General features: G+C 33.5%; 3 protein-coding genes across 12 annotated transcripts in view; 1 reads left to right on the plus strand and 2 right to left on the minus strand.

Annotated features, from left to right (window-relative positions):
• Positions 1 to 757: 757 nt before the first annotated feature.
• Positions 758 to 25,912, minus strand: part of LOC114263522 (uncharacterized) — a 153,418-nt gene continuing 128,263 nt past the window's right edge. Inside the window, exon 6 of the mRNA XM_082869529.1 lies at positions 758 to 1,648. The gene's annotated coding sequence lies outside the window, so the exon portion shown is untranslated. The remainder of the gene's footprint in view (positions 1,649 to 25,912) is intronic.
• Positions 6,621 to 25,912, minus strand: part of LOC114263517 (uncharacterized) — a 34,908-nt gene continuing 15,616 nt past the window's right edge. For 2 of the 8 annotated variants that reach the window (XM_028204073.2, XM_082869524.1), the window contains exons 4-7: positions 23,971 to 24,045; positions 23,126 to 23,200; positions 21,423 to 21,497; positions 8,355 to 8,619 (exon numbers count right to left, since the gene is read on the minus strand). In XM_028204073.2, the coding sequence (XP_028059874.2) occupies positions 8,547 to 8,619; positions 21,423 to 21,497; positions 23,126 to 23,200; positions 23,971 to 24,045 (298 nt within the window). In that variant the 3' untranslated portion in view covers positions 8,355 to 8,546. Of the gene's footprint in view, positions 6,669 to 8,354; positions 8,620 to 16,424; positions 17,559 to 21,422; positions 21,498 to 23,125; positions 23,201 to 23,970; positions 24,046 to 25,912 lie in introns of those variants that run through there. The other 6 variants (XM_028204077.2, XM_028204076.2, XM_028204078.2 and 3 more) reach the window with 6 other exon arrangements.
• Positions 6,667 to 13,513, plus strand: LOC114263519 (uncharacterized). Of its 3 annotated transcripts, XM_028204086.2 has the most exons (4): positions 6,667 to 7,093; positions 7,564 to 7,629; positions 7,712 to 7,759; positions 12,938 to 13,513. In XM_028204086.2, the coding sequence occupies exons 1-3, from the start codon at positions 6,797 to 6,799 to the stop codon at positions 7,724 to 7,726; spliced, it is 378 nt and encodes a 125-aa protein (XP_028059887.2). In that variant the 5' UTR covers positions 6,667 to 6,796; the 3' UTR covers positions 7,727 to 7,759; positions 12,938 to 13,513. The 3 variants fall into 3 exon arrangements, with proteins under 3 accessions (XP_028059887.2, XP_028059884.2, XP_082725651.1); XM_028204083.2 differs by lacking the exon at positions 7,712 to 7,759 and having other exon boundaries at positions 6,675 to 7,093; positions 12,938 to 13,147; XM_082869525.1 differs by having other exon boundaries at positions 6,675 to 7,093; positions 7,564 to 7,759; positions 12,938 to 13,104.

Below are 25,912 nucleotides of genomic sequence, written 5' to 3' on the forward strand. Positions count from 1 at the left end.
CATAACCAATGAATATACAATCAACAATTTTAAGATCTATTTTAGACTTTTTAGGACTAGGAATAGCCACTTAAACCAAACACCCCCACACTTTTATGTATTTGTAGGATGGTACTCTCCGATACCACATTTCATAAGGTGTTTGATTCACTTTATTTCGGGGTACTTTATTAAAAATATAATTAACAGAACGTATTACTTTCCCCCACAAGTTCTGAGGCAATCCAGAACTTATTAACATGACATTCATCATTTCTTTTAAAGTTCTATTTTCCTTTCAGCAATTCCATTTTGCTAAGGTAAGTAAGGAGCGGTAGTTTGATAAATTATTTCATATTCTTTAAGGTGATTCATATTCACCACCTCTATCACTTCTTAGTTTTTTAATTTTCGTACCAAATTGATTTTCAACTTCATTCTTATATTGAATTAAAGTTTTCAAAGCTTCATCCTTGGTTCGAATTAAATAAACATAACTATATCTAGTATATCTATGAAAGTGATAAAACATTTTTTACCTCTAGCTTGAATTGATTAAAAATCACAAATGTCACTATGAATTCATTCAAGTAATTCCAAACTTCTTTCAATTGAATGAAAAGGAGTTTTAGTTAATTTTGCCTTAACACAAATTTCACATATATAATTTAAATCAATGTCAAATTTAGGTAAATATTCCATATTAATTAATCTATGCAAAGATCTATAATTAACATGTCTTTGTCTACCATACCACAAATTTGAAGATTCAAGCAAGTAAGAAGAAAATGTATTTTTATTAATAACAAGAGGTACAACATTTATTACATTTATTTTGAAAAGGACATCAGACATATAACATTTTCTTACATGCATGCTATTTTTGGTAAGTACAAATTTGTCACTTTCAAAAACTAGCCTAAACTCATTTTTACTCAATAGAGATCCAGAGACTAGATTCTTGCGAATGTCCGGTACATACAGCACATTGTTGAGAATGAATTCCTTTCTAGATGTCATCTTTAGAATAATCTTTCCTTGTCCTTCAACTTTAGAAGTCGAGGAGTTGCCCATGAAAAGTTGTTCGCTATTGTCCACCACAAAATAAGATGTAAATATCTTTTTGTCGACATAGATGTGGCGAGTAGCACCAGTATCTATCCACCATTCTTTAGGATTTCCGACAAGGTTTGCCTCAGAAACAACTGGAGAAAATTTATGTCATCTACACTATTGAAAATTTTGTCCACTTCGGTCATATTGGCTTGAACAGGCTTCTTGCTTGATCTTCCTTTGCCTTTGCCTTTGCGCTTGCTACAACAATCTTTAGCCTGATGTCCGTCTTTGTCACAAATGTAACATTTGCCATTAAACTTGTACTTCTTAGTTTTCCCTCCTTTAGAACCTTGTGCGAAACTTTCTCTAGAATACTTCTATTTTTTTGCTTTTGGAGCATGTGCCACTACATTTGCCTTAGACTCTATTGGATGCTTACCAGCCCGCTTCTTAGAATTGCGGTTGTCCTCCTCAATCCTCAAACGCACAATCAATTCCTCCAAAGTCATTTCTTTGCGCTTGTATTTGAGGCAGTTCTTGAATTTCTTTCAGCCTTGTAGTAATTTTTCAATCAAGGCAACAACTTTGAAGGATTCACTGAGAGACATGTCTTCTGCATGAATGTCATGTAGAACAAGTTAGAGATCTTGAACTTGACTAATCACAATCTTAGAATCAACCATCACAAAGTCCGAAAATTTGCCTACTACGAATTTCTTCGAGCCATCATCTTCTGTTTTGTATTTTTTCTCCAAAGACTCCCAAAGTTCCTTTGCCGTCTTGATAGGGTTATAGACGTTGTACAATGTGTTATAAAGTCCATTCAAGATATAGTTCCAGTAAAGGAAATCAGCATGTTTCCAGGCATCGGCCGCATCAACTACTTGTCGGTCGGTTTCATCCTCGTTTAGAGTAGAAGCATTCTTACGGAGAAAACGTGCCATGTTGAGAGTAGTAAAATAGAACAACATTTTATGCTGCCATCTTTTTAAATCAGTTCCTAAGAACTTCTCTGACTTTTTATCGTACAGTCACAACAGAAGAAGGGGTTGGAGCAATTGCAGTCACCATACTAGTACTAGTTTGAGCGATAGTTTCAGTAGCCATGAAATAGAATTTATAAAACTAAATTATAATTAAAATTTTATACCACATAGAAAATTAAACCACAAACACAGAATTTTGATTTTGTAAAAATAAAAGAAATAAGAATTGTAACTTTTATTTCCAACTAATTTGAAAATAAATTTTATTTAATCAAATTAATTCTACACAGAAAAATATTTCTGTAACACTTAAAAAATTAAAATATTGAAAACAAAATTTTAATTAATAAAAACTTAAAAATTATTTTTGAAAATCAAAATTAATTTCTGACAAACTTCACAAATAAATATTCTGAAATTGTTAATCATAACTAGTATATTACTACTAGTTGTCAAAGAAAAATAAATAGTATATTACTACTATTTGTATTTTCTAATCAGAATATTATTTTGTATAATCACGGAAAATAATTTCTATAAGAAGAAGAAATGAAGAAAAGGAAACAAAGGAAATTTTTTGTTTAAACAGAATAATTCGAATCTGTTTTAAGATTGTTGGAACAATCTTCTGTATAAAATAAATAACTCGAAACCAAATCAAACAAATAAAAAATAAAATTACTTACATAATTTATTTACCGAAACAAATAAGTACAAAATTGATCAAGTCGAGTGTGTGACACTTTGTCCTTAAGACAGATTCGCCTCGCTTCGGTGCTTACGGATAGATGGCATCTATCTCCTAAGATACAATGATCTACATAGATTGTAGTAGCACTCCAAACAATCTGTACGACAAACTAAAACCTGTGTTCTATCCTCTCAGTAATTTCTCTAAAAGCCTAGCATGAAGAACAATGCAAACAGAGAGCAAAAACGGGAAGAGAATTAATTTTCTAGATCTTTGAAATCTGCTAGAATTAACTTGTATTTATAGGCAAACTGGTGACCCTTTGGAAGGGCCAAACAACTAGGTTTCCAAACCGAACAGGTATGATTCAAACTTTGAACAGATCTACTGGAAAACCAGTTTGAATCTATCCATAACTGTTGGGCAATTTTAAATCTGTTAAAAACAGTTTAAACCTGCTGGAAAATGGAATTGGAAGAGACATTGTTTGGACAGGAAGTTTGAATTCAAATTTGGCGCAAAATTTAAATTAATTTCATTCAAAAAAAAAAAAAAATTCCCCCAAGAATTTTTTGGAAAAAATTCAAACAAATTTTGTCCAAAAAATTAATGTAAGGACCCAACCCACAACCCATACCTGGCTCGGCCTGGCGGCACGCGCGCATGTGTGGTGATTTCAGCTAAGTGTCACACCCCTACGGAATTCTCCAAAATATCTAGAATGGAGCATGCAAGAAAGAGAGGCTAATGAAAGAATCTAGAACTCCCTAACAAACTATGGAGAATTCTAAAAGAACCTAGGGAATTCAAGAACCTATACACTTGTATATATAATTAGATATTTGTATAAATAGTTCTAGAATGCATTCTAGAACATTCTTGTAGCTTGTAAAGAAGACTTCCATGGGAAGCTTCTACATGACATTTTCTTAAGAGTTCTAGAATGCTCCTAGGGAACCTATAAATAGGAGAGGAGCTCATTTGCTCCAATCCATCCAAGAGTTTACAAGGCATTCTCTCAAACTCTCGTGTTCCTCTTAGTTGCCTTTCTTTCTAAGAGTTTACAAGGAATTCTCTCAAACTCTCTTGTGTTCCTCTTAGTTGCCTTTCTTCTATATTTGTGAGTAAGGCTGACTTAGCATCATCAAGTGACTTAGCATCATCAAGTCTCTTGTGTTTCTCTTAGTTGCCTTTCTTCTAAATTTGTGAATAAGGCTGACTTAGCATCATCAAGTGAAGTTTGAGATTGTCTAAGTGCCACACGGATAACTTGGAAACAACCAAGGCCATGACACAAGGCTCACTTTATCCATAACTCCTCTCTTCTACAAACTTGGGGTGCCTTTTGGGGCCCAACCTAAGTTTGTCCACCTAGAACTTATAAACACATACAAGCTCTCTTAAAATTTTAATGTGGGACAACCATTTCAAGGAAACCTACATTTTACTCTTTAATTGTCCATTCCATGAATTCGAAAACGACGTCAACTTCTCATTCACTCATAACTGGTTTTGACGAACCGTCTTCACCGTGTGACTTGCTATGCGGCAAAGAACGCGTCACCACTTTAGACCCACCCTAAAAAACGTGTCCCACTCAAATTCAAAGTTGACCCAAAATAAGCCTATAAAAAATCACAATTTCAATAAAAATGACTACATCCATCGGCGAAATAGGTAAATTTACTATGACTAATAAATAGTATAATCATAAGATAAAAATATACAAAACCCAACACCAATACCCAAGACCCTTGCTCAAGGTTAACTGCGTTCTTGAGCCCCAATCCTCGCTCATTGGTATTTTTACATTTCACACCCCTCACTTCTCTATTACACACTCCCTTTTAGAGCATCTCAAGCTGTCCTTGTAGTGCATTTGGCTATCTCTAAGAGTGACATGTCCATTAGGCGAGTTAAATAACCACCAAAGGTCTCATATTTGAAAAGACCCCACGTTTTTAAGACCCTTGATAATATATATGATTTCTTCTCATAATAATGGGCAAAGCTCAAAAAAATTGTTATTTCTCCCAAAAAATAAAGTTTGGCTATGCCTCACAGGTTCAAATCATAATTAAAATGAAGCCTCATGTCTTCTTCTTCTTCTTCTTCTTCTTCTTCTTCTTCTTCTTTTTTTTTAATATTTGTTTTTGTTGGGGGTCAAATAATTAAAATTCTCATGCAATTGAGTGTTCTAGAAAAAAATGATATATATATACATTTTTAATTTGACCTCTAAAATATTCAAGTGTGTTAGAAGCTTAATATTTTTCAATAAAATCTACATTTCATCTCTCTAAAATTGATTAGAATCATACACACTTAATTAGTAAACAAATTAAAAAGTATTATCCATGAAAAAATATATTTAAAAAAATTATTTATAAAAACTTAATTAATAATTTTGCATTATAAAAAACAAAATGTTTCAAAATAAACTTGTTGAGTTTCCGGTATGAATAAGTCACCAAAAGCCTTTGCACTGAAAAACCGGGCTACATTGTAAAAACTAATAAAATTTGTGGTTTAATTGTAAACCGTGACACTCGGTTCCAATTAATTAGGACTTTACACTAGAGCTATCACATCTCAATAAAATGAGAAGAAGCTCTAAGACTTCCACAAGCAACCATGTGGGATTAGAATTTAGGGTGTATGTTTAAACGTGTGATTGGATGCCTCATAGAGTAGAATGTGCTAATTCGATGTGGGAAGTGGGTACTGAATGTGCAACCTTTTGGAATCTCACCAGCACTACTTCAAATTCAAATGACCATAACTAAGTTTTATCATTTTTGTTCTACACGTCAACAAAGATAGTATATTCCACAATTCTACACATTTGCAAACTTCTACAAAGAATAAAATACTCGTATTGAATTTATAATTTTTTTCTCTACATGTAATGTCAAATATATTCATAACATACATATAACATCACAATTCGATTTCAATCCACTAAATAGTTAAACTCATAACTTTTCATCTGGTCTTCTTTTTTATCTGCTCAACGGTCTAGATTTGAAACATTAAAAAATTAAAAAATTAAAAAATTAAATAATAATTATTTAAATTAATATTTAAAAGAACTTGTCAGTAACTGCCACAAAATGTCAAAATATTTACAATCTCAATATATTTTTTACATATCCTAATACAATTTTACACACTTTTCCAACACTAATGACAATCCTAAAGGCAATCTTCAGCATTTTCCATATTTAAATATCAAAAGACCTTTTAAAATTTGACTTAAGATCTCAAAAATAATTGAGCCGCTCTTAAATTATGACAACTTTATAATCCACTGTTGTTTCTTGTTTTTCAGACAGAGAAGCATCATCCAAGGACGAATAGAGTAAACTACCAATAGATCCTAATATTTGGACTTAATTCCCATCAAGTCCTATTGAAAATTGAAAATAAGTCTTAATAAAATTGTCGTTAAAAAAAATTTTTTTATGACAATTTTTTATATATGTCGCTAAAAATTGACAAGTAGTGACTTTTTTTTGTCATAATTTTTATAAATTATCGCTAAAACTTACAATTAGTGACTTTTTTATAACAAATTTTTCTCATAAGACCCATTAGACAATAAATCCACTTATTAAGACTTACACGTAAGCACTCCAATAGTTTATGAAGGTACAGCCTTTTGGACTTTTCGATACCCCTTTTTCCTTTTTCCTAAGGCAGTATCCCTTCTTTTTCTCTGCCTTGGAACATTGTGTAGGAATCTTTTTGTTGGGCAGAAACCCAACAAAAAAGGATATTCAGATAACAATTATCATGTCCCAAAACAATAATCAACGGATCATAGTATACAACCTTTTTAAATACAACTTTTTGTTTTTTCCAAGCCAATGGCACATGCACACAACGTGCAGCAAACTTTTTCTAAGGCAAAAAACAACCAACAAAAAGGACAATCACAACGCCATCATCCATGCCTGCCCCAAAAACATTAATTAAAGAATCATCAGAACCAATGATTGCATAAAAAAAGAACCATAACGGGAAGCATAAAGACACAAATTGAGGGAATGAGAAAACTCTAGACATTGGGAACTCCTGGTTCATGGCAATAGAGTTGAGCTCTTCTCTTCTGCAGATGGATTCCCAGACAGTGCTTAGAGCATGTGCAACCGTGGTAGTTGCTGGAGCTGTGGTGATGATGATGGTGATTGCAAAAGACATAAGACAGCAAAGCTGGTTGGGTGATTATAGAGAGAAGATGGAAATATTGAGGGAGAGAGAGGGTTCCAGTGAGAGACTAAAATATACAAGTTCCATGGGTGTTGACTTATGCAGTGCAAAATGGACTCTAAGGAGGATCTTTTTTCTCTCTTGGTATCCAGCTATCAGCAGTTCTGATGTAAGCTTCTATGGACTCCATAGTTTTCTCTTTCCTGCTATACTTGCTTGCTGTCTATTAAATAGTAAATGGGCAAAGACGGAAAAGCACTTATTAAGAAGCAGGACCAGAAGCACTCATTTAAACAGAAATCAATTTCGACTTGAGAGATGGCGCCTCTAGGGTTAGATCCTCCTTATTCGAAAGTCTAGAAGCTTCGAAATCATTCTTTATTATGTAGAAGTAGCTAGATATATAAATTTGATAATTTTGATAATTTTCCAATTTTTTTCTGAATTAAGTTTTCCATTAGGGTTTGTCCTCTCACTCTCTTCACTAGTCGGACTTTACACCTCGTCGCCATCTCTCCGCCCCCCCCTCTCTCTCTCTCTCTCTCTCTCTCTCTCATTTGGTCAATTGCATTTTGAACTTTGTCTATCCTTCCTAACGTTAGGGCTTTAATCTCATTTGGTTTGCCGTAACTCTCACAGATTTTCGATCTTAGGGTTGTCAATCTTGTCGGAGCTGATTACTTTGTGACAGACCTAGATTCAAAGGTGATATATATTCCAATCGTATTTGAAGCTAATGTTTATATGTTTGTGTTTGAATTTATAAATTTTGTTGACTATTTTGTAGGTTTTAAAGATCTGACTTTGTTTTCGGAAAAAACTTTAAGCATTCAAGGTATTAATCAATTTTCACATTTTCTGTGATTGATCATAAGCTAGATTGCTGAGAAACTTTCAATTAGTTGTTCACTATCCGGCTAAAATCTCTATTTTTCTTTTTTTGCCTTCAAATTTGCAATAGCTAATGTCTTTTCTATTGATCTTGAGCTCTGTATGTAAGTTGAGGTCATAGCAATGCCTGGTCAGTAGTCATATAATACCAAAGGCCTAAATAAACAAACCCCTAACAAATTTGGGGTAAAATTGTTTAGGATAGCTAAAGTAAATGAAATTGAACATTCTTTATTATATCTTTATAGGAAACACAAAAGGAGTACAAGATTTGCAAAGAGGATGACAAGTTGTGCTTTCTAAAATTGAATGTGACAAGGCTTTCAAACTTCAAGTCTTTTATCGAACAATTAGGCATACAAACTTCCATGTCTATTCACATATATACTTAGCTTCAAACATGAAACCTTTATACTATCATCATCACCTTCATATATAATGAAGACGGATGAGCCAAAGCCCAATCAAAGCTGCTTTGAGACAAGAATATTCAGATTTCAAATTATAATCAGTCTAAAATCTTATAAGCTAAATTTGCATTTGAAACGTAACTTATGCTTTTTCATTTCACAACTAGTGATAATGCTCATACAAAAAATACAAAACAAAACATAATTAGGTTGATTCTGATTATGTCAAAACCACAATTTAAGATAGCTTCACAATATCAATAGATTTAAGTTCCAAAGAAGACATATTGTTGTGTTTGCTTGTTGACCTTCAAGTTTTCATCACATTTGTAGAATTTTGATATCTTTTAGTTGAGCAAAGAGTTTGGAATTGTCCAACGAGAGATGAAAACACCTACACAGAAATAAAATAATAAAACATAAGGGGCATCCCTTTCATTGTACAAAAGTGCACTTGATGTTTAAGGCTATAACATTGTCTACTAGTATATTTTTTTTAAATTAGTTGGTTATCTTCTGATTTTGTTTAGTATGCCATTTATGGTTTTTCTATGATATTTGAGTGTGCTTGAACTGAATATCAACCAAATGGTGGACTAATGGCACTTGTTAAGCCATTATTGATGCAGAATAGGGTCTTAACCTCTGCAACTTTATATACCAAAATGTCCATGTATATATTTTAATGTGCGAATTTGTGCTCAAAAGGATATTAGACACAGATTCAGGTTTTTGGCTTTATATACCCAAGGATTTTCCCTCCCTTCTCTTCCTTTAGGTTGCTGCCTCTGAATTTTGCCTTTACTTTCATTGAATGTTGCAAACTTTGGTTGTCTTTAGGTTAATATTATTTACTTGCTAGCAATTTTATTACCTACTTGTACTGTACAATCTTCAGTTTTGTATTTGGAATTTTTTATTACTAATTTTACTATGTATAGATAAAGCAATAGGTTGTGGCTACACTTGTTTGAATCTGGTATGAATCTTTCGGACAATGTAATTGGAAGTATCATTGACATGGTACTACTTCGTTGATCTAATTGACGCTTTTTATATGCCAAGACCTTTGTAATATTGATGCGGGATGCTCACCATTGTGGTTATAATCACCCACTTCCCATAATTTTATGTTATACTCTGAATTTGTTATCTCACTCTGTTACTTTATGCACATCTTGAAGATGTAAGCAACCCTGTTGGTACATTTTGGTAAATAACATGGACTACCTTTGAGGCATATGAACATGTATAATCATGTTGATATAGGAGGGATACACAAACAAATCTTTGTCAATTAGTTTTGTTTTAGTTTTATATTTTTATTTTTTCAGAAAATGTAGAGATGGGAAGATATGATTTGCAAGGGGGGAATTTTTTTTTTTTTTTTGTAATTTCACGGTTGAAAGAGAAAATAGAAGCTCATTGAGGGAATATCGGATCTCTATTGATTAGATGATATTACAGAGTCATAATCTATCCTACTGTTTGCCTACCATTTGGCTCTTGTTGCCTATAGATGCAAAACCCACAAGGAAATTGAGGAAGAAACCCTGTTTTCCATTTTTTTAGAAATGGAGACAGTTTTTGAGGTCTTGACAAGGATGTATCAGCTGTGTGAAATAGTGAAAGCCAGTGTGTTCACCGTGAGAGTGCTGGATAACCTATTTTGGATTGTTACTTTCAGTAAAACCGAAGTTTATCTTAAACATCAAGGAAGCACAAATATGGAATACAGGGTACAAATATGATATGATAATTTGTCAAAATCTATATATATATATATAATAAACTAAGACATAGCTATAGCAGGGTACAATAGTAACAAAATATATTTGAAAGACTACTTATTTTTTCACTCAACAGATTTGTAACTTGTAATTCCTCATGGTTTTTGGTAATTTAATCATGATTTGGTGAAATGAAGCATGAGTAATTGATGCAAGACGAATAGGGACAGCGTTGTAAGGACTGTTCTGCAGTTGTGAAAGTGCTGAAATTTAAGGAAAAAAAGAAAGAAAAAGAAGAAAATAGATTTAAGAATCACTCCTACAATCCCTTAGGCATCACGCAACCCATAAAGAAGCTTTAAAGCTCTCAGCTTTTTATAAAATATTAACTCTATTGAATTATAAGCATTACATGATTTTATATAGAATTAAGGGACTTCCTAAATCAACTATAACCAAAAAAGAAAACTATTATAATATCTTTGACTTCTAAAACTAATTTAAGACTAAATAAGAAACATAAAGAAAACCCAATTAAATAACTTGACCCACAAGACGAGCCATGGGCGACCCTACAGTCCATGACAACAATAATGAAATTACCAAAATACCCTTGACCTAAAAATCTTACAAAACATAAAAATAATCATAAAATAATACTCTAATAATACTATAAACATAATTATATAAAATTCCTATCAGTTTCTCTATGAAATCATGCCAATGTCCAAATATCATTGCTTCTTTGAATTTAGCCTTCCTTGAACTTCTTATACTTTGCATCATTCTCCCTTGGTTGGAAAAAACTCAACCTTGAGTTTTGAAGTGCTGGAGTATAAGAATTCACAAGCTTTGAAATTGCATCCATGGCGTTACATTAAAATGTTCAAGTTGGCGCCGCCTTTTCTTTGTTCGAGATTACTAAAAAAAATAATGAGAGATTGATCTTGTCAATCATATCACTAAATTTTTATGGACTAACAAAGTCAATTGGCATAGAAATCAAATTTGAATTCATCCAAATCAATTTTCATAAGGCTTTCTTCGATATTCTCAACTTCGATCCTTCTATTTTTAGCCTCTTTTCCTAGCACAAGGTCATCTTTTGATTCACCATTGGCTACTTCTTTGATTATGATTGGAACAAATGCAGTAGGTGACTTTGTAGGCACTACATCGGAGATCTCGGGTTGCAATATCATGACCTTTAAAGGCATAATAAGTTCTGGAACAGCGGCAGGATGCATTAATTCTTTACTCCTTGCAGCTTGTGTGACATCCGAGTCTTCTATTTGGACCTCATCCTCTTCTCGAGTAACAATTGGAGCTCCTTGGGGTGCTTTTGAATCATCAATAAGATTATTTTTTCCAATTATAATTTGACTGTTTATGACCTTCTGTTGGGCTGCTCGTCTTTCCAAAGAATTAAGCCAAACTTGAAAACTATCTAACTGCTCCACAATTTTAAAAAGAATTTGATCTCTTTGGTTTTCAGAAAATATTCCCTTACTAAGAGATCTTCTAAGATGCGTAGACATGTTTTTGAACTTCCACAAAACAATAGGATCTGTCGCTCTGATACCAAACTAATGCATGACGAATAGGGACAGCAGCAAATTTAGGCTTTTGGGGCTGATTTTAATTGGATTTTATGGTGGCTGCAATTGCAATCAGAATATAGGGGACAAATAGGGTTTGTTTAAGGTAATATATAGGTAAGAGTTTAAGCATGAAAAGATGTGATTTTAGCACTGTTTAGGGGCTGTTATAAGGATGTGAACAGTAACTCATGAATAGTAAACTAAAACAAAAAAGACGCAGGAAGAAGAGAAGAAAATAAATCTAGGAATCACTCCTAAAATCCCTTCAGCATCACACCTAGGTTTGATTGCATCACACAACCCATGAAGAAACTTCAAAGCTCTTAGCTTTTTATAAAATGTCAACTCTATTAAATTATAAGCATTACATGGCTTTGTATAGAATTAGGGGACTTCCTAAATCAACTATAACCAGAAAAAAATGAAACTATTATAATATATCTGACTTCTAAAACTAATTGAAGGCTAAATAAGAAATATAAATAAAACCCAATTAAATAACTTGACTCACAAGATGACCCATGGGTGATCCCTACAATTCATGACAACAATAATGAAATTACCAATATACCCTTCACCTAAAAATCTTACAAAACATAAAAATAATCATAAAATAATACTCTAATAATACTAGAAACATAATTATATAAAATTCCTATCAATTTCTCTATGAAATCATGCCAATGTCCAAATATTATTACTTCTTTGAATTTAGCCTTTCTTGAACTTCTTATACTCTGCATCAATAATGAAGTTGTTCACTAGCTTTGCCTTTCCATTGAGTCTGTTGAGCACGAGCTGACATTCTTTGCATTTTTTTTTTCTTTCAACTTTGAAAGAATGCCTAGCCTAACACCACACAAAATGCACAACTGTTTGCTGCTTTGAAAAGCATAGATACGGACAAGGGACACAGGTAGGATGACAGAGACTCGTCAATATGGAAAATTTGAAAGAAAAAAAAATTAAGGCCCAAAGATGTTTTGAATACGTCACAAATAATTATATCTTGATATATAGTATATTACTTAGATATAACCTTGATATATAGTAAATTTTGCATCTACTTCTTTTACATGAATTTTTAGAATATTGGACCATAATGGTTAAAAGTAAGACAAACTATAACAAGCATATGTGATTGCGACATTTGCTTCATCCTCGTTAGCCATTTGCTATTACATTTAGATATTTTTTTCATTTTCATTTAATTTCATGTGAAACTTCTATGGGATTATTCTTAATAATTATACAGTTTTTAAGGATATCAAATTCTTAAACTTTGAAATTCATAGTTTGTTTGCCTTCCAATGTTGCATAATATTCCCCCTACTTGTTTTTTTTTAATAAAAATAAAAGGTTTGACTATATGTTTTTGCAGCGACATTATGGAGAGTCGACGTTATACTATAGTAAATATTTTGTTCAAAGCCATTCTCAAAGAAATTCTTGAGAAGTTTAATCTTAAGCTAGCAATTCACTCAATTGAGAACATTGGACGTAATCATAAACCTGCTTTCATAGCTAGTGTTGACAAGAAAAAGAAGTTTTATGGAAAGGAAAATTCAACGAAACAAGGAGCCGAGAAAGAAGTAGCTATGATGGTGATCAAGCATCTTAACGATCAAAGTGAATTGGCAAATGTCAAAGCAGACCATGAAAGACTACGCGAAGATTATGACAAACTTTTGGCAGTGAAGAAGCAGCTAAAGAATGCAATTACTCAAAGTGAAAAATCAACTGGTAAGAATATGAAATAGACTGCTAAATTGCTAATATCTTTTGCACAGCTTTTAGAGCATTGGCTTTTAATCAGGGAATACTTCTCACTCCTCTCTGCAAAATATAATATATTTCTTCTTTTTAAGACTGAATATATATTATTGTCTTTCTAGGATCAAGTGTCAAATCCAATATGTTGATATTTGTTAAATGTAAGTAAGGAATGTTTTCAATAGAGGTAACATTTTTTGTTTTTGAATAATGTAGAAAATGTTGACTGCTTATTCTTTTCACGATTCTTTTAATTCTACTTGCCTGTATCAATATATTTTTATTACGCCATGGCGAATTGCAAAGATGCTTTGCACAAGCCAAATGAGTTAGACATAGCTGATAGATTGTAATCTTAAAACACATCACACTTCCATTAAAACAAAACACAAAGAAACAAAAAAAATTGCTTATATTTCCAGCATCTTCTAACATGAATGAGAAGAATATTCAAAACCCAAGTAGCATAACTTTGGCTGCTTCCCTACACATCATTTCATGAAGTCAATAGGGTTAAATAACTAACTCTTAATGCCATGTCTAGTAGTATGTAATTCTATGGGGGAAAAAATCCCATATTTTATTACATGTTTTTGTAGACAAATTTTTGGGACTCGTATGTAAAAAGCTTAATGCTTTATGTTCCTCAATAATCAGGGTAGTAAATTTTTTGGTGTTGCATAGCATTTTGATTTAATTTTTTTAAACATGTAATTTAGTTTAATTTGAGTTTGTATTGTAATCCCTATGGGTTTGTGTTAGATTACATAGTTGGGAAGAACTTGTTGATGGTTCTTTAGTACAAATTTTGCTGTTATGTTTTTTCATAGAGACAACTAACTCGAATTACAAATATGCTTTCTGAAGACTTGAATACTGATTTGCCAACGACCATTGCATCTGTCAGTTCATTCATTTCTAACGGTAAAATATGTATTGTCAACAACACCAATTCATACGACGCAACCATGAACTGTGATATGTTAACGTTTTGTCATCTTCTTCCAAATAATGATAATGTTCATTAATGGTGTAAGTTTGCATCGGAGCACAAAAGCTCCCATTTGCTTAGAATATTGGGGAAGGCCCATGTAGGGGATGATCAAATAATACTATTTTCTCAACTCGTGGACCAAAACTCTGAAGATTTGACGCAACACAATCTTCTCATCAACCTCGACAATCATTTGACACCTTCTTTTAGGGCCCTTTTATTGTGAGTGCATCTCTCTTTGTTTATCTCTATTATTGCTTTTGCAATATGTTTATTAATTTCCTCTTTGTTTTCGATATTGTAGGGATACTTTGAAGGGGATAAATTACTTTCATAGTGTACTAAAGCATGCACATGGCAGAATATGCGGAGAAAACATTTATGTCATTGATGGGAGGGCAAAATTTGCTAATGTGGTGGTTATTAATTTTAAAAAATCTTATGTTGATGATATCAATAGCTTTTGCAAACTGGTAGAATCACCATTCAAGGCCAAAAACATCCCGCTTCCATTGGAGTTAGAGTATCTTCTTTCAAGCTTGAAAAAACCAAATGGGTGAGTTGCATGATTAGGCTGATACTATCTGTTCGTATTACTATGATTGAATTTTAATATGTGATTACTTCTTTTGTCCACAAGTTGTGTAATTCTATTAGCCACCTTGTTCTGTTGAATTCATATGGCGAAGCCATGCACAGGCATATGGAAACCCGTCATATGAAAAATTATGGAAACTTCAACCAAGCGATGATTGCAGCATATCCTAAAAAAAAAAAAGCAAAATAAAAATCTGAACTTTTCTTGGATTCAAAAAGTTACAAATGGAAAGGAATCTTATTCGTCATTGTTGTATTATGACTCTAGCCAACAGGATGGATAAGGCCAACAAATTAAATACAACAATTCACCAAAAGAGTTTTTACGATTTAGTAGAAACGTTCAACACGTAGACTTAAGAATATCAATTCGTTACCAATTTTATTTGGGTATTTTTTTGATATTTTTGATATTCTTAAGTCTACGTGTTGAACGTTTCTACTAAATCGTAAAAACTATTTTGGCGAATTGTTGTATTTAATTTGTTGGCCTTGTCCATCCTGTTGGCTAGAGTCATAATACAACAATGACGTATAAGATTCCTTTCCATCCGTAACTTTCTGAATCCAAGAAAAGTTCAGATTTTTATTTTGCTTTTTTTTTCTTTAGGATATTTTTCATATGACGCATTTCCATATGCCTGTACATGGCTTCGCCATATGAATTCAACAGAACAAGGTGGTTAATAGAATTACACAACTTGTGGACAAAAGAAGTAATCACATATTGAAATTCAATCATAGTCTATGAAGCACGGACACCTCTCCGAGAGCTCCGTACCAGTGTCAGACACGTGTCGGACACGGACACGCGTCGGACACGCGGTGGACACGTGTCCGACACGCATGGAAGAGTGTCCCATTTTTTTTTTAATTTTTTTACATCCGGACACGTTATAGACACGTTTGGGACACGCGCGGGGGCAATTTCACAGTTCACTAAAATTTTTTGGGGTCAATTTGAAAATAACCAAAAGCAGATCAAATTTGCCCTAATCTGCCCTAATCTCTTCGAATCGACTATGGAATAGAAGATAAACAGCTGAGAAAGAGAGAAAGAAAGGGGACCTGACTTCGTCGTACGTCGTCTCTCGTCGATCGTTGCTCCACGTCGGTCGTCTGTCGTCGGCCGTCTGTCGTCAGTCGGCGATCTTCTTCGTGCGATCTTCAGTCGATTTGCTGCTTCGTTAAGGAAGGTACGACTCTTCGATCTTCTTCGATCGCTCCCTCTCTTCGATCGCTTCCTCTGTCTCAGCCTCTTCTCTCTCTTCGATAGAGCTCTCTCTCTCTCTGTCTCAGCCTCTTCTCTTCTTTCTTTTTTTTATTTCATTTTTTTTTTCCTTCTTTCTTTTATTTCATTTTTTTTTCCTTTTCCTTTTATTTTGATTTTGATTTTTTTTTTTTTTTCTTTTATTAATTTAATTTTTTCTTCTCTTTTTCTTTAATAACGATTCTGATTTTGTTTTATTTTATTTTTTCTTTTCTTTTATTTTTTTATATTCTGATTTTATTTTTTCTTTTCTATTATTTGAGAATATAATTTTAATAATGTATGTTTATTAATTTTATTATAGGGACCAGTTATTAATTCTGAAACAATGGCTACGGGTGGTAGTTCTAATGATATACCTGATGATGATTTTGATGAGAATAAACCATTGTGGAAGTATATAATTAAATCAATTAAATGTTTATTTTTTATAATTTTAATAGTATTATTTTGTATATTTTATTACCTTTATTTGATTTTTTTTAATAATTTTATGACATATAATAAATAAAATTAATTATATATATTGAACGTGTCCCCGGCGTGTCGTGTCCCCTATTTTTTGAAAATTTGCGTTTTTGCGTGTCCGTGTCGTGTCGCGTGTCCGTGTCCGTGCTTCTTAGATCATAGTAATACGAACAGATAGTATCGACCTAATCATGCAACTCACCCATTTGGTTTTTTCAAGCTTGAAAGAAGATACTCTAACTCCAATGGAAGCGGGATGTTTTTGGCCTTGAATGGTGATTCTACCATTTTGCAAAAGCTATTGATATCATCAACATAAGATTTTTTAAAATTAATATCCACCACATTAGCAAATTTTGCCCTCCCATCAATGACATAAATGTTTTCTCCGCATATTTTGCCATGTGCATGCTTTAATATGCTATGAAAGTAATTTATCCCCTTCAGCATATCCTTACAATATAGAAAACAAAGAGGAAATTAATAAACATATTGCAAAAGCAATAATAGAGATAAACAAAGAGAGATGCACTCACAATAAAAGGGCCGTAAAAGAAGGTGTCAAATGATTGTCGAGGCTGATGAGAAGATTGTGTTGCGTCAAATCTTCAGAGTTTTGGTCCACGGGTTGAGAAAATAGTATTATTTGATCATCCCCTACATGGGCCTTCCCCAATATTCTAAGCAAATGGGAGCTTTTGTGCTCCGATGCAAACTTACACCAATAATGAACATTATCATTATTTGGAAGAGGATGACAAAACGTTGACATATCACAGTTCATGGTTGCGTCGTATGAATTGGTGTTGTTGACAATACATATTTTACTGTTAGAAATGAATGAACTGACAGATGCAATGGTCGTTCGCAAATCAGTATTCAAGTCTTCAGAAAGCATATCTGTAAATTTGTAATTCGAGTTAGTTGTCTCTATGAAAAAACATAACAACAAAATTTGTACTAAAGAACCATCAACAAGTACTTCCCAACTATGTAATCTAACACAAACCCATAGGGATTACAATACAAACTCAAATTAAACTAAATTACATGTTTAAAAAAATTAAATCAAAATGCTATGAAACACCAAAAAATTTACTACCCTGATTATTGAGGAACATAAAGCATTAAGCTTTTTACATACGAGTCCCCAAAATTTGTCTACAAAAACATGTAATAAAATGTGGGGTTTTTTCCCCATAGAATTACATACTACTAGACATGGCATTAAGAGTTAGTTATTTAACCCTTTTGACTTCATGAAATGATGTGTAGGGAAACAGCCAAAGTTATGCTACTTGGGTTTTGAATATTCTTCTCATTCATGTTAGAAGATGCTGGAAATATAAGCAATTTTTTTTGTTTCTTTGTGTTTTGTTTTAATGGAAGTGTGATGTGTTTTAAGATTACAATCTATCAGCTATGTCTAACTCATTTGGCTTGTGCAAAGCATCTTTGCAATTCGCCATGGCGTAATAAAAATATATTGATACAGGCAAGTTGGTTGGTCAGAGCTAGATGAGAGAAACGGCTCAAGAAAGAGAAGCTGTTTCGGTTTATGGAGAAATTAAGAAAAAGCAGAAGAGGGAGAGAGAAACTAAGAAAGAGATGCAGAGAAGAGGACAGAGAACAATGTCAGTCACCATTTGAACTGACGCAGTTGTATGATTACCAACAGCAGCAAAATCTCGACCGCTATTCATGACCTAATTTGGTTTCTTCTTTCAGAAAGGTGAAACCTCAAATTTGGATCATCATCATGGTTATTATAAAAACATATGTTGAATATGGAGAAAAATCTACCTCGCAACAATGGTCAATTCTCTCCAGATCTTGATCCATTCTTTGTCACCCCTCAACTCAGATGTTTATTAATGGCTGAAGGGTGAAGGATATTTCTGATGTAGAAAACACTAAACAAACTAATAAATCTTACAACTTTTCTTACTAATTTATGAGAAATTTGATAGTTTATATAACATTGCCTTTTCAGAGCATATATTCTCTCTCACTTTTCCTCCTTTTCTCTCCTCTCTTTTGATATTCTCTCATTTTCGTACAACCAAACACCCTCCTATAGCTCCAATCTTGCACCACCACTTCCACCCATTGTCACCACCAAAACATCCGGCCACTGCTTGCTTGCCTTAAAAAACCCAGCCAGCCACATTTTCCCTCTCCACAAAAATATCCAATAATCATATTCAAAACTCTAGACTTTCCTAATCTCTTGAAGAACCAAGGTTTGGGGCTTTTTGTTTCAGGATCGATTCGAAACTCTTAATTGGCAAGAATCTCTCTAAAAAGTTCTAGTAGAGTGGCTTGCATGTTTTAAGTTACAGAGCATTTTTTTTAGATCCATCATGTTTAAGCTTTCTTTGTTGAGTTATATGCTACCTATTAGTTCCTATGGATGTTATTGCATATGGTGAAATCATTGATTTGATGGTTGATTTGAGGATTGAAGTTTGGGTAAATCTAGGCACTGAATGTGAACTAAATTTGGGAATTCTAGTGCTAGGGAATTTATATGTTGGAATTGACATGATAAATGACATATTGGGTATAACCGTTATAAATGATTTTTCAGAAATTTTAGAAATTTTTGTGGTGGTGTTGTGATTCTATAAAAATTATGACTTTTGGGTTCTTATAGTATAAGAGGTGATATTATACTATTGGTTCAATGGTAAAACCTTGGCCTAATAGGTTATGAGTTCGAGTCCCGGGCCAACCACTTTGTGCACTATGCCAAAGGTTAGGTGTGTACCCAATCTTTCCTCTCCCAAATACACATTAATATATACTAACTGGGTGGTGATGTTTTTTTTTTTTTTTTTAATAGTATAATAGGTGATATTTATATGTGCATGTCTTCAATGGATACCCTTCATAATTTGAAATTTATACACGTAGAGTAATGAAATTTGAACAAATTTGAATGTTCCAAACAGGTGGGTATGGTGAGTTTAGTTCTGAATAGTTTGAATTTGTCGATTTATTTATTTGCTTTCTTTGTCTATTCTTGAGTCAGTTTGAATCTGCACAAATGTCAACCATGATTCCTTAGAGGAGTTTGAGAAAACGATTGAGAACCCAAAGCTTGCATTAATAAGATGCGATATACTACTCCCAGCCTTTCTGATACCAAGGATTGGCAACACACTAGGTCACACTTTTATTTAATGGAAGGATAGAATTTATGAGGTAGTTATTGATGGGTGTAGGTCCATTAATGTGGTGTCCAAGTCAGCTGTCGCTACATTCAAACTCAGCTAGAACCTCATCCTCAGTCATATAAGGTTGCATGGATTGACAAGATATCTTTTCCTGTTTCCAAGTGTTTCTAATGCCCATTAAATAAGTAATTATTCAGGCAAAATTATCTACGACGTCTTACCCATGGATGTAGCCCACGTGCTTCTTGGCTGTCCTTTAATTTATGTAGATGCCCAACACTTAGGTAGGAAGAATCCATATGTTTTTAAGCATAGTGACCAGAAAATAATGATGACACTAGCTAAGCCTATTGCAAGAGTTAAAGGACCTAAATGCGACTCTCAACTCAAGAACTCACTAAATGTGAAGCATCCTCTGAAAAGAAAACTGTGGGAAGTAAAAATTAGCATAGAATTACATGGGTCCTAGAACAGACACATGACACAATCATGGCCTACAGCGAACAAGGCGATGGTCAAATCCAAATCAAACAATATGTCTGATACCAAATTGTGATGTCCTAAACTTTGGAACATCATGGGATATCAAGGAAGCAATAAAGTATATAAAACACTAAGTTTAGGACTTTACCATTGAAAATTTAATATTTATAGAATACAAACCAAGTTCCAAAATATCACCAAATACAAAAATAAAAACCATCTGGTTACATATCCACTCTAGGATCAAAACAAAATATGGCTCCAGGGACTTGTAACTACAAAAGGTAGGTAAAGCTGCTGCTACACTTGCTCAAGGCAACAAGGGTTTCAATCTGTCATCCGTAATAGGGTTCGGTATTGTACATGGAGTAAAACTCATCAACAGGTGAGATCTTATCATTATAGAAGTCCCAAACAACTAGAAGTTGTGTTGGGAAAGACTTACGGAGCAATCATATTCCTATCAGAGTTGGATACTTGTTAGGCAAGCAATCTTCTACTATAAACAAAGGTGAACCCTAAGGGTCCAGGTATGCAAATACGCAAGTGAATATACAGTCACAAAAAATTACTATTATATTCAGGATGGTAGTGCTAACTTAGGCATCAGAGTGCCCATCCAACATAAGCTGGATAGGGCACTAACGACATAGTATTTTAAAGATTCTTAGTGCACTGTTCATCTTTTTGTTGATTCATTCATCAGGGCACAATTTTTTCCCTTACAATTGGCACGTAGGAATCGAAGGTTCAACAGAGAAGAAGACGTACGTCATTATCAGAAGTGTTATCAGGGTGATCATAGGCACTATAATTGGTTGCTAAAAGAAGCTATTTTGGTCATCAAAAGAGCATAATTTTGGAAGGAAATAATTTCTACAAAAAACATCATGCATGTATTTTACTAGACATCAGAGAGGAAATGTGTTCATAGTCTATTTTGTCATACCACTCAATTTCATAAACAAGAGCAATGCCACAATACAAAAATATTAACAAATTATGAAAGAGTTGCGCAGTCACAATAATGTTCTGAAACTCGAAATGGAATGTAATAACACATGCAGTGACCATTACTAAATGCAATCAACAAAGAACATACCTATACAATCTAGAAAGATGCACACACATGAAACTTCCATCAACCTCAACATTAAGCTTGTTCAAATTAACACGCCTATCCCACAAAAATAAAAATAAAGTCATAAAGCTCATCAAAATGAAGGCTAAAAGAGACAATGAATTCCATATATCTTCTTCAATCAAAACTACTTTAGCTTCATTAAAATTTCCATGCAGCTTCACATGTTGCAGGCTCAATTTAAAAAGTGCTCAAACATTATGAGAAACCATATTCAAATAATACAAGTTTCACTATGTTTATCTTGAAAAAAGAAGCCAAAATACTAGAGACAAAAAAGATACCAGCACTTAACGGGCCAAAAGCACTCAATGTAGCTATAACTTTCATCTGGATAATTCCGACCTAGCCGTGAAAGGCTTATGTAACGAACAACCAATCCAAAATTGCTACATAAACAAAAAAAATGGGATCTATAATAAGTTTTTTTTTTTTTTTTTTTCACTCCCAATTGCCTCCTTTCAATCATTTTTTTGTCCCTTTCCTCTGATTCAATAAAAAAAAAACACACATCTTCCATTCCAACAAAAACTCAAAACAAGCTCTTCCATTGGTGTATACCACCATCGAATGAAAATAAAAAATAAATAAATAAACTCAACGACACCACCAGACAATATTCACACAACACACACAAAAAAAAGAAGCAAAATGAAAGGGGAATTCAAAGTGAAAGACAGAGAGACGAGGGAGTGAAATCCAACCCAGGAGTCTTGTGCAACTTTCAACACAAAAAAGTCAATACGAATCTAATCTCATCCAAAAATAAAATCAAATATGCAATTTTAAATTTGATCATAAAACCTATGCTTTGTGAGCAATCATCGTAAGTTTCATCTTGTCACTTCTAATTTTTCCATCATCATTGTCCATCACCCATTGATGGTGATGAACAATGATGATGGAAAAATTAGTGACGACGAGATGAAATCTATGATGATTGCCTAGCATGAATATTGTCATCACTGCTACTGTATCGCTTGGGGTTTACCTAGGGGCATCAAAAGAGACAGTTGTGGGGGTTGGGAGGTCAAAGGAATGGAGATTGTGCTTTGTATGATAAAATAAAATGCTATCTATGTTTCTTGATGAACTGAAGACCCAGACATCGAAGTAGAAGGAACTTTAGAGAGAGAAAGTATAACATTATCTCCACACTTTTTGCTTATGTGGCAGATTTAGGTTGGTTGCCTGTTAAATAAGCCTGTCCTAGCTCAGCAGTGTATAATTTAATCTTATACCATAAAAAGGATAGAGTTATATAATTATATTCCTCTCAACTATCCTTTATTTCACATGCCTGCTAACTTCACAACGAAACATCAACAATCCTGCATCCTTGTCAAAGATTCAAGGAAGAACACGTGTTTTATCATTATATATATATAGGGCAATTTGTCATTAAAAAATAAAATTTTCCAGAGAAACAATTACTAATTTACTACACAAAAGCATCATGTGTGCATTTCCAGACATTAGACAGGAAACATGTTCCAAGACTTTTGTCATACCACTCAATTTCATAAACAAGAGAAATGCCACAATATACGAAAATTAACAAATTACAAAAATGTTGCACACTCATAACAATATTCTGAAATTCAAAGAGGAGTATAATAACAAATACTTTAAGCATTACTAAATGCAATCAATAGAGAACATACTCATCTGATCTAGAAAGATATGCATCCCTGAAACTTGCATTAGCCACAACTTCATGCTTGTTCAAATAATAATACCTATTCCAATAAAACAAAAAAAGAGCTCAGTGCTCATCAAGATGGAGGCTAAGAGAGAGCGAACAAAGTAAAATGAAAAAGCGGCTAAATGTTTGCATTGACAAGTAAAACTACAACAAAATGAATTTCATACATCTTCAAGCAAAATTACTTTAGGTTCATCAAAATTTCTTACTTGATTCACCTGTTGTAGGCTAGAGTGATGAAGTACTCAAACCTTACGGAAATCAATATTCAACTAATTCAAGCTTCACTGTGTTTATCATTAAAAAGAAAGCCAAAATACGAGAGACAAAAAAGATACCAACACTTACAAGCAAAAAGCACTTAATGTAACCATTAACTTTCATCTGGTTAATTTCCTAAATATGATAGAGATATATTTTTTTCAACTACCCTTAACTTTCACATGCCTGCTAACTCCACAACAAAACTTCAAAGATCTAATACCCTTGTCAATGATTCGAAGAAGAATGTGGGCTTATCAATATATATATAGCGCATTTTTGTCATTAGAAAGGAATATTTTGGAGGAAAACAATTTCTGCATAAAAGCATCATGTGTTTATTTCCACACATTAGGCAAGAAATGTGTTCGTAGTAGTCTATTTTGTCATACTGCTCAATTTCGAAAACAAGAGCAATGTCACAGTACAAGAATATTAACAAATTACTAAAATGTTGCACGCACTAAAATATTCTTAAATTCAAAATGAAACAAAATAACAAGTACATTAATCACTACTAAATACAATCAACTGGGAACATACTCGTCTAATCTAGAAAGATATGCATCCATGAAACTTGCATTAGTCTCATCATAATGCTCGTTCAAATAATCACACCTGTCATAAAATAAATAAATAAAAATAAAAAAATTCAATGCTCAATGAGATAGAGGCTAAGAGATAGTGAACAAAGTATAATGAAAAGGAGGTCGAATATTTGCAATGACAAGTAAAACCATGATTGTTAGAATCGTATGATTCAAGATTCGATACGAGTTTTAACAAAAACGATTCAAATTGTGTTGTTGAGTCGGAAATTGAGTGAATCATACGATTCATTGCGATTTACTACGATTCATTGCAATTCACTGCGATTCAGTTGTATTTCTATTTTTATTCACATAATGCATGAAACAACGTCGTTTTCGCCAAACTATGAAGCTATATAGAAGAGATTAATTAGTTATATTGATATATGTGATTTTATATGTATATACATAATTTAATTTACATATTGTAATTTAGTTATATAGAATTATATATCATATTAAATCAAATGAATCTTACGATTTACGATTCACTATTTTAACAAAACGATTCATGATTCAATTCGCGATTTGACATCAATGAGTAAAACTACAACGAAATAAATTCCATATATCTTCTTCAAGCAAAACCACTTTAGGTTCATCAAAATTTCTAAGCAACTAGCCGCGCATGTTGTAGGCTTGATTGATAAAGTCCTCAAACCTAATGAGAAACAAGATTCAAATGATTCAAGTTTCACTACGATTATCTTGAAAAATGAGATGAAAATACTAGACATAAATGATACCAACACATACAGGCTAAAAGCACTTAATCTACCTATTTATTTTTATTTGGATAATTTCATGAATAAGATTAGAGTTAAATTCCTTTCAACTATCGTTAACTTTCACACGCCTGCTAACTCCACAACCAAACGTCAAAGATCTAGTACCCTTGTTAATGTACAAAGAATGTGCGCTTATCAAAATATATAGGGCATTTTTTTCATTAGAAAGGAATAATTTGGAATATAGGCAAATAATTTCTTCATAAAAGCATCATGTGTGTGTTTTCAGATATTAGGCAAGAAACGTGTTCCTAGATTATTTTGTCATACTGCTCAATTTCATAAATAAGAGGAATGCCACCATATAGAATTATTAACAAATAATGAAAATGTTGCACACTCAACAATATTTTGAAATTCGAAATGGAATGTGATGATACTGCGGGTTTCAGATGGAACGGGTCGGACTGATCTACGCTTCCCAAACCAGTGTTCGGGTGACCAAGCCCACAAAGGAACCTGCACAAGAGTTCAACGGGAAACGGGGAGTCCCCAAACGAACCCTCCGACGAGCAAGTTAGAAAGAGAGATGGAGTGTAGAGATGAATTAGAGATAAAAAGCTTAACCTTCTTCTTGTTTTCGACGTTTGCTTATATCCTTTGGTAATCATTTCGTTGTCCCTTCCGACCTGCCATCTTAGCTGAAAGTCTATGCTCTAGCTTGCCTTGTTCATGGTGAGGCCGTTCTGTCTCGACGGGGAGGGCTTATTGCAATAAATGCTGTAAGGGGCTTTATTAATGACTGATGTGCAGTGTAATAACTTTGCAGGATCTTTGTCTGCTTATGTGGCTTGTCCTTCACCTATCACGTGTCGGAGTGTCATTGGTTCTTAATGCCATGTTGAGTTCCAGCCATGTTGGGCCTCATTAGTTGAATTACGTATTGGACCCTAAGTGATGGGCTTGGGTTGTTTATAGTGGGTTGTAGCCTTTATGGGCTTACCCATGTCAGTAGTCCCCCATTCTCGAGTGCAGCTTTAGTCCAACGAAGGTAATAAGAAAGAAGACGGTGGTTGTGAAAGACTGGCGGGGTGAGGACCGACCGAGAGGTGGGTCGAAGGCGGTGTGGCCGCAGAGGAGGGCCGGGTGAGGGGCCGACCCTAAGGA

This window comes from Camellia sinensis, chromosome 5 (assembly GCF_055761805.1).
Source record: "Camellia sinensis isolate YWXY chromosome 5, ASM5576180v1, whole genome shotgun sequence".
NCBI lineage: Eukaryota > Viridiplantae > Streptophyta > Magnoliopsida > Ericales > Theaceae > Camellia > Camellia sinensis.